Source organism: Neomonachus schauinslandi, chromosome 4, assembly GCF_002201575.2.
Source record: "Neomonachus schauinslandi chromosome 4, ASM220157v2, whole genome shotgun sequence".
NCBI lineage: Eukaryota > Metazoa > Chordata > Mammalia > Carnivora > Phocidae > Neomonachus > Neomonachus schauinslandi.
Genome location: NC_058406.1, coordinates 49,558,301 through 49,571,555, shown reverse-complemented (window position 1 = coordinate 49,571,555; position 13,255 = coordinate 49,558,301). Strand labels below are relative to the sequence as shown.

The 13,255-nt window shown below is 42.0% G+C and overlaps 1 protein-coding gene across 1 annotated transcript in view; it reads right to left on the bottom strand.

Moving 5' to 3' along the window:
• Positions 1–371: 371 nt before the first annotated feature.
• PATJ (PATJ crumbs cell polarity complex component) overlaps positions 372–13,255 on the bottom strand; it is a 350,706-nt gene continuing 337,822 nt past the window's right edge. The window contains exons 42-44 of the mRNA XM_044914529.1: positions 10,514–10,620; positions 7,222–7,345; positions 372–2,358 (exon numbers count right to left, since the gene is read on the bottom strand). Of these exons, the coding sequence (XP_044770464.1) occupies positions 2,212–2,358; positions 7,222–7,345; positions 10,514–10,620 (378 nt within the window). The 3' untranslated portion in view covers positions 372–2,211. The remainder of the gene's footprint in view (positions 2,359–7,221; positions 7,346–10,513; positions 10,621–13,255) is intronic.

Genomic DNA, 13,255 nt, shown 5'->3' with positions numbered 1-13,255 from the left:
ATGCAGCAGAGACAGAACCAGTGATGAGAATTTTGGTCCATTTACTGCAGCAAGAAGTATAAAGCACAATTCCCTTAGCAGTGGACTTTTTCTTTTTTTAAGATTTTATTTATTTATTTGACATAGAGAGAGATAGTGAGAGCAGGAACACAAGCAGGGGGACCGGGAGAGGAAGAAGCAGGCTTCCCACCAAGCAGGGAGCCCAACTGGGACTCGATCCCAGGACCCTGGGATCATGACCTGAGCCGAAGGCAGATGCTTAACGACTGAGCCACCCAGGCGCCCCTCCTTAGCAGTAGACTTATAGTGGCATGACCTAAGAGGATAATGTGTATGGGACACAACAGCAATGTAGTATTTCAAATGTGTATTTAATGGCCATTCCATCACAATCAAGCAGAATCACATTTCAAAATATCTGAAGTCTTATGTGTGTGTGTGTATACACATGCGTGTGCACAGACACACACACTTTTTTTAAGGTGCATTTTCAAGTTTTATTTGGGCTTCATTTCTTCTTGGCTGCCTCAGGTGTTCTCGCAGGTACAATTAGCATAGAACTTCTGAGGTTGATAGCTTCTCATGCACTGAAAGATAAGGTTCTAACAACATTGCACGTCTTGGGTATGTTAGAAATTCCAAAAGCCATATGTCACTTCAGAAAACTTAATACCAGTCATGAAACACATTATTCAACATAAAATTTAGGCACTCTATACTTTGGAATAACCACAAAATATTCTGACAAGAGTTAATGCACTTTGTGATTACTTCTACTCAAAGGTAATTCTCAATTAAAATCTGTAATTATTAAATAACATTTTAAAATCAGAGCCCATTCCATTTTGTTAACGACTGTGAACCATTTGCAGCATTGTGTTTTAGTTCAAAGATACTAAACTACTTCTATTACTGATCCTGGTCCTCATCTTTCATGGTACATTTTTTACAGAAGAACCTATAACATTCACTGATAAGCATCTCCCCACCCCCCCCCACCTCCTGCTAATACCTAAATAAGAATGCCTCTATTCAACTTTAAAGGTATTTTTGTATTTTCTGCTGCCGTTGCTTTCTTAGCATGTAAAACTTTAGCAAATGAGGGGCTTCCTGAGGATCAGGAAACATTAGTCAAGTAGCCCCCTCACTGATTCTTAGGCTGAGTTCATTTCCACAGTCACTTGGTGGCCAAGCATGCTGCTCCATCCCTATGTTCCTACAGTTTGTGCTGCTAGCTTGACCAGTAGGGAGCCAAGGGGAAGGATGCTCAAATTTGTCACTCCACTTTGCACAAGCCCAAGGCCACCCAGACCTCATCTGACTTGAGGGAAAACTTACTGATCTCTGCAGACTGGTTCTGGGGCTTCTACCTGCTTGTCTGAAGACTGAAGGGGAGGCAATGATGCCTGCCTACTGAGATGCCATTAACTCCAGCTGAACTTCCTGGACTTGAACATGAGTTAGCACGGTTAGAATTCAGAACATGGATGCTAATTGTTCCTGTGGAGAACAAGGTGCATTTGCTCAGTGGTATACGTTTATGTAGCCAAGAAAACAACTAGAAAGCCATCCAGAATTTTCAGATTACAGTCTGCAAATGGACTCATCATAATCACCAATGACTAGCTTATAAAGATCTATCCAGAGAAACAAATTTGAGACATATCTGACTCTAAGTTGTGCAGAAAAGAGCACAATAATTTCCCATAGGAGACTTGGGTGTTTCATCATGGGGATCAATGGTAAGTTAATTACACTATTAATGTTTTCTGGCATACCTGAAGAGAATTAGCATAAGTAAATCATGAGTGAGATGACAAGTTGCTTAACATTTGTTTCTGTTCATCAGAGGACATGTGAGCTTGCTGTAAGCCTCTTAGCGAGGAGGGATGGGCAGAGAAGGGCACAGGAATGAGAGGTGGTTAACTTCGGTTGCAGCAAATAGAATCAGAACCAGTTACTACTAGTGGCTAAACATGGATGTGAGATGCAAATCAGGTAAGACTCGTTCTAGGTTTAGAAATTCACCTCACCAAGAGGCTGAAGGTTGATTTGGACAATTCACGTGAAATCTAGCCGCCTCTCCTGAGCAAAGAGGGTGAGGAGGTAAATGAAGGTGGATTCTAGTGGAGGCTGCTTTTCATCCTCTCTCAGAGTTTCATCTTCCTATGGATACTCTACAACATCTATCTTGTGATTAGGACCCGGGGCTCACGACAGCACAGTTAAGATTACAGTCCCTTTCTGGCGTTTTAGAATGGCCACAGCTTGCTCATGAGTAACACCTTCCAGCGTCTCGCCATTGACAGCTAAAATCTGATCGCCTCGCTTCAACTGGCCATCATCTGCAGCTGCTCCCTACAAAAAAGAGACATTCCAGTTTAATTCAGGACCAAGCAGTTCACAAATAATATTGATATTATCGTGTGCTTATGAAAAGAGTAACTTTAAAAGCTACCAGTTAAAAGTGATTTCTAGGTAATGTTTTTCAACCAGGAAAATTACGAATGTAGGATGTGTTACTTGAATAATGATTGAATAGTAACCATAATTATGCACTGCTTAGGTAACATACTAGTAGACATGTACTGACATTCACATTTCTTTTTTTTTTTTTTAAAGATTTTATTTATTTATTTGAGAGAGAGAGAATGAGAGAGAGCACATGAGAGGGGGGAGGGTCAGAGGGAGAAGCAGACTCCCTGCCGAGCAGGGAGCCCGATGCGGAACTCGATCCAGGGACTCCAGGATCATGACCTGAGCCGAAGGCAGTCGCTTAACCAACTGAGCCACCCAGGCGCCCCACATTTCTTTTAATACAAGTAGGACCTTATTTCAATATTCAGTATGGAATGGAATTTGAATGTCATATTCACGAATACATAGACACTGACAAAGGCAGAACTGAATCTGGTGTTAGTCTTATTGCCAGTAACATCATTACATAGGGTTCCCATTGCATTATGAAGATATTAGCACTGAGGTGATCTGTCAAAAATAAGTGTAGCCTCGGGCACCTAGCTGACTCAGTTGGTAGATCATGCAACTCTTGATCTTGGGGTCAAGAATTCTGAACCCCATGTTGGGTGTAAAGATTAAATAAATAAACTTAAAAAAATAAATGCAGCCTCTAAAATGGAGTGAATTGTACTGTATGTGTGTTGTATCTCAATACAGTTGTTTTACATAAACATTTACATAAAATACACAAAGTGTAACATCTCTAAAATTTTGCAGTATCACATTCAAAAGCTTCAACTTCATTTATCTTTCATCATTTAGGATTCTGAATTACTTTCATTATATACTCAGTCATGCATGGCTGCTCAAAATGGCACAAAGCAAGTGAAACGGGCTTTTTAAAATTCTAAAACCAAGTTATCTAAAAATACCGTGATATTACTAGAAATATTTTGGATGAGTAAGGAAAGAAAATAACCTAGGCAATGATTTGTAGGAGGCTTTCTCCTTTTGTTGGGGTAACTGTGAAAATCCCTTGAGAAATTAGTGCCGGGAGAGTCCCCTAAATGATGTTGAAGTGCTAGGGAAAATAATCGAGGCCCACAGTCCTGATGGACTCAGGCAGGAGCCAAACTGAGAGGCACTAATGCTCCAGAGACCTGTGTCTACCTGCAGTATGAAGGTCCTCAGGTGATGGGTGAATTATCTAGAATTTCAAAACTGTGAAAAGGGTGGAATTCTGGTATTAAGGTATAATAAAGAATATTCAAAACCAGGTCTGTACTGGGGGCTAATACCAAAATTAAAAAACTTGTAACTTCATTCAAATCTTTTTTTTCTTTTAAGAAAGTATGTTAACTGCAACACAGACAAGATTAAACAGCTTGTGGATAAAATCAGAATTACTTGGCTAACTTGATTTTATTAAATGTTACATGCTAAGATCTAAGGACTTTAGGAAACCTCAGATATTTGTGTACTTTTTTTGAAAAGCATATCCAGTTTTTTAAGTTTTCATTTTCAGTAATGCAAAAAAGGGTGACTTTTCAACTTTCTGGAATCTGTATATTTTTGAAGGTATTGCTGTGTTTACTCGGTCATTACTACTGACCTCTCCTGCTTGATCAGTGTGGCATTTGTAGACTAAGCAAAGGAAGGAAGAAATAAATGATTCACAGACAGACCTCCATCTAGTTCATAAATATGGCTTTACCGACTTGCTGTGTCCCCGATTTGTCACTCAGCCTTCCCTAATACTGTAAAATAGGCATCTACTACCTACCTGTTGGCCTATTCTAAGGAGTGAGTGTATGGCACATGGTATTTACTCAATAATGGTGGTAGTGTGATAAAATAAACTCTCATGGTGATTGAGCTCATGTTTTCAGATTTCACAGTCTCTGAAAAGCTGTTCCCTAAATGCTCAGGATTGCTGCAGTCATTGTAAGCCAATTTCTTGTTGGCTTATGGTAAAATCTGATTGCTGAAAAGACTGAGACCTAAAGCTGGCTTTGACTTTGAAGTTTCCAATCAAACACCTGAAAGAAATGGAAGGTTCTGATAGACCGTTAATCAGATTAAGTCCCCAAAATCCTATACATTCAAAGTGCCTGTCATGCTTCCTATTTCTGGAGGGGAAAAAAAGACCTCGATGGGCCAAATTAATAGCTTAGTTGAGCAAGAGAATTATTAAAAGAAGCTTAGGGACACTAAGAAGGTCCCATAAAAACCCACACCCTGTGGGTATCTGAGATCCAGAAACTTGAGAAGACAAACATTTTTAAGAATAAATGATCGTTGCTGGGCGCCTGGCTGGCTCAGTCAGAAGAGCACGTGGCTCTTGATCTTGGGGTCATGAGTTCAAGCCCCAAGTTGGGGTGTAGAGATTACTTAAGTAAACTTAAAAAAAGAGTGTATGTTCATTGTTTAAAAACATGGAAAACATATGGCGATAGTTCCTACATCCTCAAAATTCCTATGGAGGAAATGTTTAGCTTAGTGTCAAAATTCATTTTTAGAAGGATTTCACCATTAAAAAAAACCCAAAAAACAAACAAACCAAAAAACTCTTCTGCTAGTTTTTGGTTTATTGAGTCTCTAAAGAAAACTTTTAAATTTGGATATACTGGTTCACTCAAACAAATGAAAAAAAAAAGTCATCCAATGAGATACCATTATAATAAACACTATGGAACTATCTAAAACTAATGATAATGTTTGCAGTGGCATATTCTTTTATTGAGACTGAACTAAGTAGGCTATTAGCTAGGGCTTTAGAACTTTTTTTTTTTAATTCAGAGCTTTTCATTTTTAGGTGTTCCTCACTTTACAAACAAAGGCCCATTCCTTAAAAAATAAAACATATCAAGGATATTCAATATTTCCTCCTAGGTTACCACTTGCAGACATGCTTTCTAAGTGAGCACTTTCAATGAGGACCTTTGAAGAGAGATTCTGTGGGAGCTTCCGTGCATTCATTATCCCCACTACTTTGTCCCACTGTGATCTGATGGTGGTGTCTTTTCAAAACCCACCAGCCATGCATGACCATTTCATTCTCAGCTATATGTTCTGTGGACCTGACCGAAGGGCCTGCACCCGGTCCCACTGTCTGTGAGTTGTCTAGATGGGTACAGCTGGTGTGACTGCTAACTCTAGGCTGTAGGTCAAAAGGCCTGAGAAACTAACCAGTCCTCTGTTTGAACACAGCAGATCCACCTATGAAGTGAGCAGGGGATTACAAACATTCTGGAAGAGCTTTATGGAGGCAAAGGCAGGGAAGCAGAATGTATTTTTCACTATTCTTACCTACATAGCTGGCTTTTGTAAAAAGCAAAGTATAATAATGCCCCCCCCAAATAATTGTCACAACTACTTTGTTACATATATATATATTTAAATATATCCAAATTTAAAAATGAAAATTATCACAACTACTGTTGTCTTAGGAAAAGGAGGGTCTGTATGTAGCTTACCACCTTGGGAATTATCAGACTGGGGCAGCACTGCTATCCAGAATGTTTCTGACCTGCCTTTCCTCTCCCCTTTTGCCCATCACCAGGTCAACAGGTGTGTGGTTTGGGAATAACAGGTCTTCTTAATAGGCACCCTAACAAATTGGAAACAGGTGGGTAAATCTGCAGCTGCCTACTGTGTTCCAAAAGGAAATGCCAAATGACTTAAGGATTATGTCAGGTCATAGTTAGGTTCCATTAACAGGTGGTAAGAGCTGCACAGGTAAAAGTGAACTTGTTATTTAGTGTATAGTATAGCTTTCTAGAAAGAGTATCTATCTTATTTCTTCTCTTGAAGACCTTTATTTCTTTAGGAAAAAGCAGTAGGAGGCCACTGGATCAATGAGTAAACAAGTGACTGCGATAAAACCAATGAAGAATAAAGTTGCACTATCAACACTAAGTCCTTTTCAGAGATCTTCAAAATTTATAATAAAATTGAATTTCAACTTTAAAAATCACAATAAAGTTAAAAATAACTCATCTAAGGGGCGCCTGGCTGGCTCAGTTGGAAGGGCATGTGACTTGATCTCTGGGTTGTGAGTTCAAGCCCCACATTGGGCGTAGAGATTATTTAAATAAAGAAACCTAAAAACAAAAACAAAAACAAACCCTTACCTAAGAGCCATCTAGAGGCAGCGGTAGGAATTTATACCACGACCTATGTATCAAGTAGGATGTACTGCTATGTTTAGTTCCTGAAAAGCACTATTACCCAGTCAGGGTCTAATTTAGTGGCCTGATCCTGCAAGTACCTTAGCAGAGGCCTGGAATAGAGAGAGCAACTTAAGCTAAAGCATCCTGAGGTTACTGGTGACAGCCAGCCATTAATGCGGTACCGACCCAAGGTCCGTACAGAGCTTTCTGCTCCCCGGCCCTCTGCTGTCATCTTTTCTTGAAGGAGAAAGCCAAACTTCTGTTCTAGCCCAGAATAATACTCCCAAGGCCAGCTTCCAAAGAGTGGGGAACTGCTCCTTATATCGTGTTCTTGAAAGAAGACACTCTTTTAAAATCTACTTTTGTAATAGGGTCCAAAGAAAATTACTCTTCCTGTAACTCCACTCTTATAAAAGAACTCCTCTTTCACTAGTCTGGTGTGGGAATGTCCTACACAAGGATAAAATGAAATAAGCATATAAGCACACAGCCAGGTAGAGCTAAAAGTAAGCAAGGCAAAGCACTTAAAAAAAAATCTCACCTAGGTTTAATAAAAAAAAAAAAAGTACAGTAAAAAGGAAAAAAATACCTTTGCAAATATAGTCTTGACATAAATTGGCAGGTCTCCATGGGGACTTCCATAACCCCCTACAATACTAAACCCCAATCCTTCAGAGCCTTTCTCCAAAGTAATAATCTTAGGTGGAGGTGTTCTGAAAACACAATGCACGCTGTTTAATTCAAGAATAGATATTGAGAGGGAATTTCAATTTAATGGAAGAACACAGATTTGAGAGAGACTTTCATACTGCGAAACTATGAAGGCCAGTTTATGAAATCGAACTCTCAGAGAGCAACCTAGAAGCTTACTTTTACATTTCCCGTGTCACGCGGGACTGATGAGCAATATGTCTTTAATGACTTGATGTTTTAGGGGTTTCTCTTTCGTAAAACTGTTTTTTAATGAAAAATAAAGTCATGATGCTGAGCTTGTCACAGCACCCTTCTATATGCTTAGTTTTTAACCTTGACACTTACTGTTTAAAGTTGAATGAGACTGTCTTTATATCCTTAAAGAAGGTGCGGGCAGACGGAGAGGTGGGCTTTCACTTAGCTTAGGGGCAGACCGCCAGTCTACAGGTGGGCTTCTGTGCAGGATAGGGACGCCAGCCGCAAGCTCAGCACACGGCTGCTCCTTTTCTGCCCAAGTAGCCCCATACACCTCGCCCACCACTTCCCCCTAGGGGACCCAGGGTGGGAACTCATTCTTCAAAGCCCCCCTTCCAAGGTGATGCTTTCCTTTGGGAGAGTTAGCCGCTTCTCCTTTGTATCCCTCTGCAGTGCGGCCAGATGTCCACCATGCACTCGCTATACTGTGGCGTGCTGCTGAGTCATCTTTCTCCTCTACCAGACTACGAACTCCTTAAGTCTCTGTCACCTGTCACCTTTGTTCCCGGCTGTCTGCATTGTGCTTGTCACAAACTCAGGATCATGACTGTGTCCGTGAGAAGTGAAATCCGGGAGAAAAGAGAGAAACCAAGGAGAAGCAAAATGGATAAAGACTGTCTGTTTCAAATGGGTAATTTAGATTTTCAAAGTTTCGTCCAGTGTGGAAGTCTTCTCTCTTAGAAATAACATGGCTAAGAATTAAATGATCTATGTGGGCTCAAGTCGTTTAAGCTTAGCGAATGCCAATTTCTTATTCCCAAATGCCCTTGTCCAAGGGGTGAAAACCTAAAGGAACCCCAGAATCCCGGCACCTGTCTTCCCCGTCGGGGGTTCATATTTACACATGGGGCGCCGCACCTGGTTTGTGGCAGCATGCATGTCCGAGGGGCAGAGCTGTGTGGTACAAACTCAGCCGTTCATGGATTTAGAGAAATCTGCAAAACTGGGATATAAGCCACCTTTGCATACGCTGTTCTGTCCGACTAGGATATTCTTCCGTCTCCCCCTTCCTCAATTTTGCCCGGCTTATTTTCGGGTGGATTTTCAGCTGGTTCACACCGATGTACTTACTGGTTGTTTAGAGCAGGCAATCCATAGTAATTGCTGAACGTCCGTGTCATATAAATCGTTAACTGCTTTCAATGCCACTCCTGCTTATTCCAATTCTTTTAAAACTCAGCCGAAGCGGTAGTGTCTCCAAGGACACGCCCTAACAGGGTTGTTCCCCACTTCCACGGTTTCACAGCACCCTGTGCTTATTTATCTTTCTCGTGGAACGTGGCTCCCCTATACTTATCAACTCTTACAAACGTGGATTTATGGGCCTGTTTTCCCAATTCTCTGGCAATTCCTTGAGGACTGGGACAATGCCTTCACCTGTTTTTTAAATTTGAATCCTCAGAGCCCAGTACTTGTACAGTAGCTGGCCTTCGGAAGGTGCTCAATAAAGATCTGCTGAAATAATGATGAATTATCCCCTACGGCCACACGGTAATGATGTCATGAACAAGGCTCCCCATTTCATGACTTCGTGGCCTTGTAAGTATTCTCAGTCATGGCGCACTGGCCAGACATGAATTGGACACGTGGTTCCTCTTCCAAACGCAGCCCCCTGTTTCTAAGGATACTGAAATAGGAATCTAGATGTCTGAAGTCATTGTCTTAGAGCTAGGCCCTGGGAGCCACCAAATCATTAGAGACCTTCGTAATTGTGCTTCTTCGTGATGAGAGACCTGTTTTCACGGGGAGAGGGGGAGAATGTAACTCCACTCCTCAGTTGGCAACCTCAGATGGAATTTGCCTCCATTTGTCTCACATTTTCAATTCGTTTTAATTTACTTTCATATAGAAGACTAATAAAAAAGAATCTCCAAATGTTAACAGCGGTTGGATTATAAATAATTTATAAATCCTTTTATGCTAATGGTTCCCAACTTGCCAGGAGCTGTGGTTCCTAGCATAGGAACCAAGATTACAAGGGCATCTCTGTACTTCCATAGGGACATCCAAGGATGCTAAAGGTGCACCAGGTACTTTCCTATAATAGGGTCAGGGCCACTGTAACTTGAAAATATCGTAATTTTATGTATTTGTCATATTTTAATAGCATGCATTTATTACTTTCATAATGAGAGAAAAGTAAAAACGAGCTTAAGTTTAATATTCCTTCCTCAAGAAAAACAAACTCAAAGGTGTCATTTAAGCTGCGAAGTACCGGGAGAAAGTTCGAAATGTCTGTGATCAACAGCGCTTTCCAATGAAACATTCAGATCTGTCAACAAGCATTTACTGAGCACCTACTGGTGACCAGGCACTGGCAGTACGGAGAGGCATAACTTTAGGCAGCATTTCTGAAAATACAGATCCTCTGCCGATCGGTAGCAAAACTGCCCTGGGGAATCCACTGCAGACCACCTCATCAGAGTCTCTGAGAATGGGGCCAGAGAAATGAGCCATTTTACATATGCTCCGTGGATATTTAATGTGCACATTCCAGTGTGAGAAACCCTGCTTTCATGAACAATTGTAACAGCAATGATGGGTTTTAATGAAGAATCCCAGCAAGTATAACGGTAAGATTTAATCTTGGAACAAGATTTTAGCTTAGAACACACAGTTCTCTGCATAATACAGCAGGGTGCACCTGGGCTGTGAATCTGTGATTTCTTACGGAAGAAGGAACCGTGTCAAAGTAACCAGGTGCAGTGTGTGTGCAGGCCCTTGACAGTAGTCTCTTAGGAAGTTCTACGTGGAACCAAGCCTGGTGAGAAATCAGGAAACCTTGGTGCGTTCCTGGAGATTCTCTAGGAGTGAGGAAAGGTAATGTGTACTTCATCCCTCTTCTTCTCTAGAAAGCACACTCTAGATTCTGGAAAGTTCTCGCTGAGCCTTGCCCACACACGTAATAGGCACTGTGCATCTCGAATACTCACTCTGTGTCTTCTGGATGGTGTTCAGCAGCGGGAGAACCAAGGTGGTAGCTTGTAGACATGTTTTCAAGCTGAGTTGCTATGGCGCTTATGTTGGTATCTGCTACAACCTGGGGGAAAATCAGAACAAGAAAACCCACTGTAAGTCCGGGGAGAATTAGAGAAACCACACGATCTTCAATGGTTGGTTCTCATCCTCATCTGACTCAACCTATTTGCAGCATTTGACACAAATGGATTATTCTCTCAAACTACTGTCTTCATTTGGCTACCATGACACCATACTTTCCTAGTGTCCTTTCTATTTCCTGAACCTCTATGGGAGTGCCACAGGGCTCCATCCTTGAGTTTCTTATCTTTCCCATCTAAACCTCCTCTTAGTTAGCTCATCTTATCTTGTCTCACCCTAGTTGATCATCTAAATACCATCTCTGTAATACCAATCTATGTAATGATAATTCCTGAATCTGCATCTCCACACCACCTCTTAACTCCAGATCTCTCTATCCAATCACCAGTTAGTGGGATGTCCAGCAGGTATGTCAAAGCTAACATGCCAGGACTGAGCCCACCCCCTCCGACCTCTGCTCTGGTAGTCTTCCTCATCTCAGGTAACTACAGCTTCATTCTTTCAGTTTCAACAAATGCCTCGGTGTCGTCCTTGACTACTTCTCTCACAACCCACATTCAGTTCTCATAAAATTCTATTGGTCTTTCTTTTTTTTTAAGATTTTATTTATTTATTTGAGAGAGAGGGAGAGCACAAGCGGAGGAGGGGCAGAGGCAGAAGAAGCAGGCTCCCCGCTGAGCAGGGAGCCCGATGCGGAACTCGATCCCAGGACCCTGGGATCATGACCTGAACCGAAGGCAGATGCTTAACGACTGAGCCACTAGGCGCCTATTGGTCTTTCTACAAAATCATCTCTTGCCTGGAGTTCTACAAAAGCCCCCTGGCTGTTCTCTTTGCTTCAGCCCCTCCCCGACTCATTCCATAGCAGCTAGATCGGTGCTGTTCAAACACAGCAGATGATTACACTCCTCTGCTTAAAACTGTCCAAAGGAAACCCAGCTCCCTAAGGTCACAAGTTTAAGTCCTACTATGACCCACAAGGTCATCTGCAGGTAACCTGCCCAGTTATGTCTCTGCTTTCAGCTCTTAACATTTTCCTCTGCGGCCACGGTGTTCCAGCCACACTGGCCTCCTCGCTGTCCCTCTAACATGCCGGGGGCGTCTCCACCTCAGTGCTCCGCCAGTGCTCCGCTTTCTGTCTGGAACACTCTGCGATCAGCATCTGCACGGGTGGCTCCTTCACTTCCCACAGCTCCTTGGCCACTGTAACTAAAATTTCCACACCAACACTCAGCCCAACATTTCATACCCTCCTCTGCTTTGTGTTTCCTTCTCACCACCACTACTGTCTAACAAACTTCATCTATTTTACCTTATTTATCTTATTGTCTGTCGCATCATATTAGAGTGCGAGGGCAGGAAGCTTGTCTGTTTCAGTCACTACTGTATCTTCATTATGTACAACACTGCCCAGCATGTAGATGCTCAAATAATATTTGGTGAATGAAAGAAAGAATGAATGACTATCTCTGATTCCCTCTTGTTTTTTTTAGATGGTTCCAAACAATAGTACATGACAGGTAAACATCCACTTTACATCTGTAACCTGCAAATAAATTCAAAAGCATTCAAAAGAAATACGGTATGGCTGTGACAGCTCACACTGCGACACAGAATGAGGTTCTGGAGTTCAGTTTCTGCCATTTAAATGGTGCTGTGCCTGAATTTCAGCTTTCTCATCTGTTGAACTGGAATCATAAAAGCCTGCCTTGTATGCTTAGCCTGGAGACGCCTTCCATCTCCACTAGTTCTGAGCTGCTTTCTCCAGAGCTCCCGGGCTACTCCTCGTTCTGACCGGTGGTTCTTCTTCTAGGTTATAGTCGTCAGTGCAGAAGTATGGAGTGAGGCACCTGACACCAATGCCAAGAACTGGATTTGGCTGCAGTTTCAGAAAGAGCCAACAGAGGGCACGGCTGCCTAAACTGCTAAGTTTAGCCACAACTAACAGATTAACAATAGTAACAATAGAGTTTTTACAACAAGGAAAGCAAGGGCCAGCCTTGGCGAGTCAGAACACATTTTGGTGAAGTATCCTATTCTGGGGGAAAACACAGCTGTGTGCAAGTTATGGAATCTTCTCGAAATACCATCATATACAGAATGGCTGAATGAACTGGGCAAATATTTAGGATAAGAGACAAAGGGGAAAAGATAGACTTGCCTTGACCACAAGAGCCCCTCCGCTTTCCATCAGCCCTTTCTGTACTCTCCCCACAGCTAGTGTATCGGAGAGTTTGTCTTTGCATATGACCTCCTAGTCTGATATATCCAATTGTCAACTTACCATCTGCATTAACCAAATTCAAACTTTTGATCCAACAACCATTTTCTCATTCATTTTCCCCCTTTGTAGATGGCACCTCTGACTACCTGATTAAAATGTGCTAGGTATAAGATTGAAAATACTTTTTTTTCAAATATTTTTAAAGATTTTATTTATTTGACAGAGAGAGACACGGTGAGAGAGGGAACATAAGCAGGGGGAGTGGGAGAGGGAGAAGCAGGCTCCCCATAGAGCAGGGAGCCCGATGCGAGGCTCGATCCCAGGACCCCAGGATCATGACCTGAGCCAAAGGCAGACGCTTAACCCACTGAGCCACCTAGGCTCCCCAAGA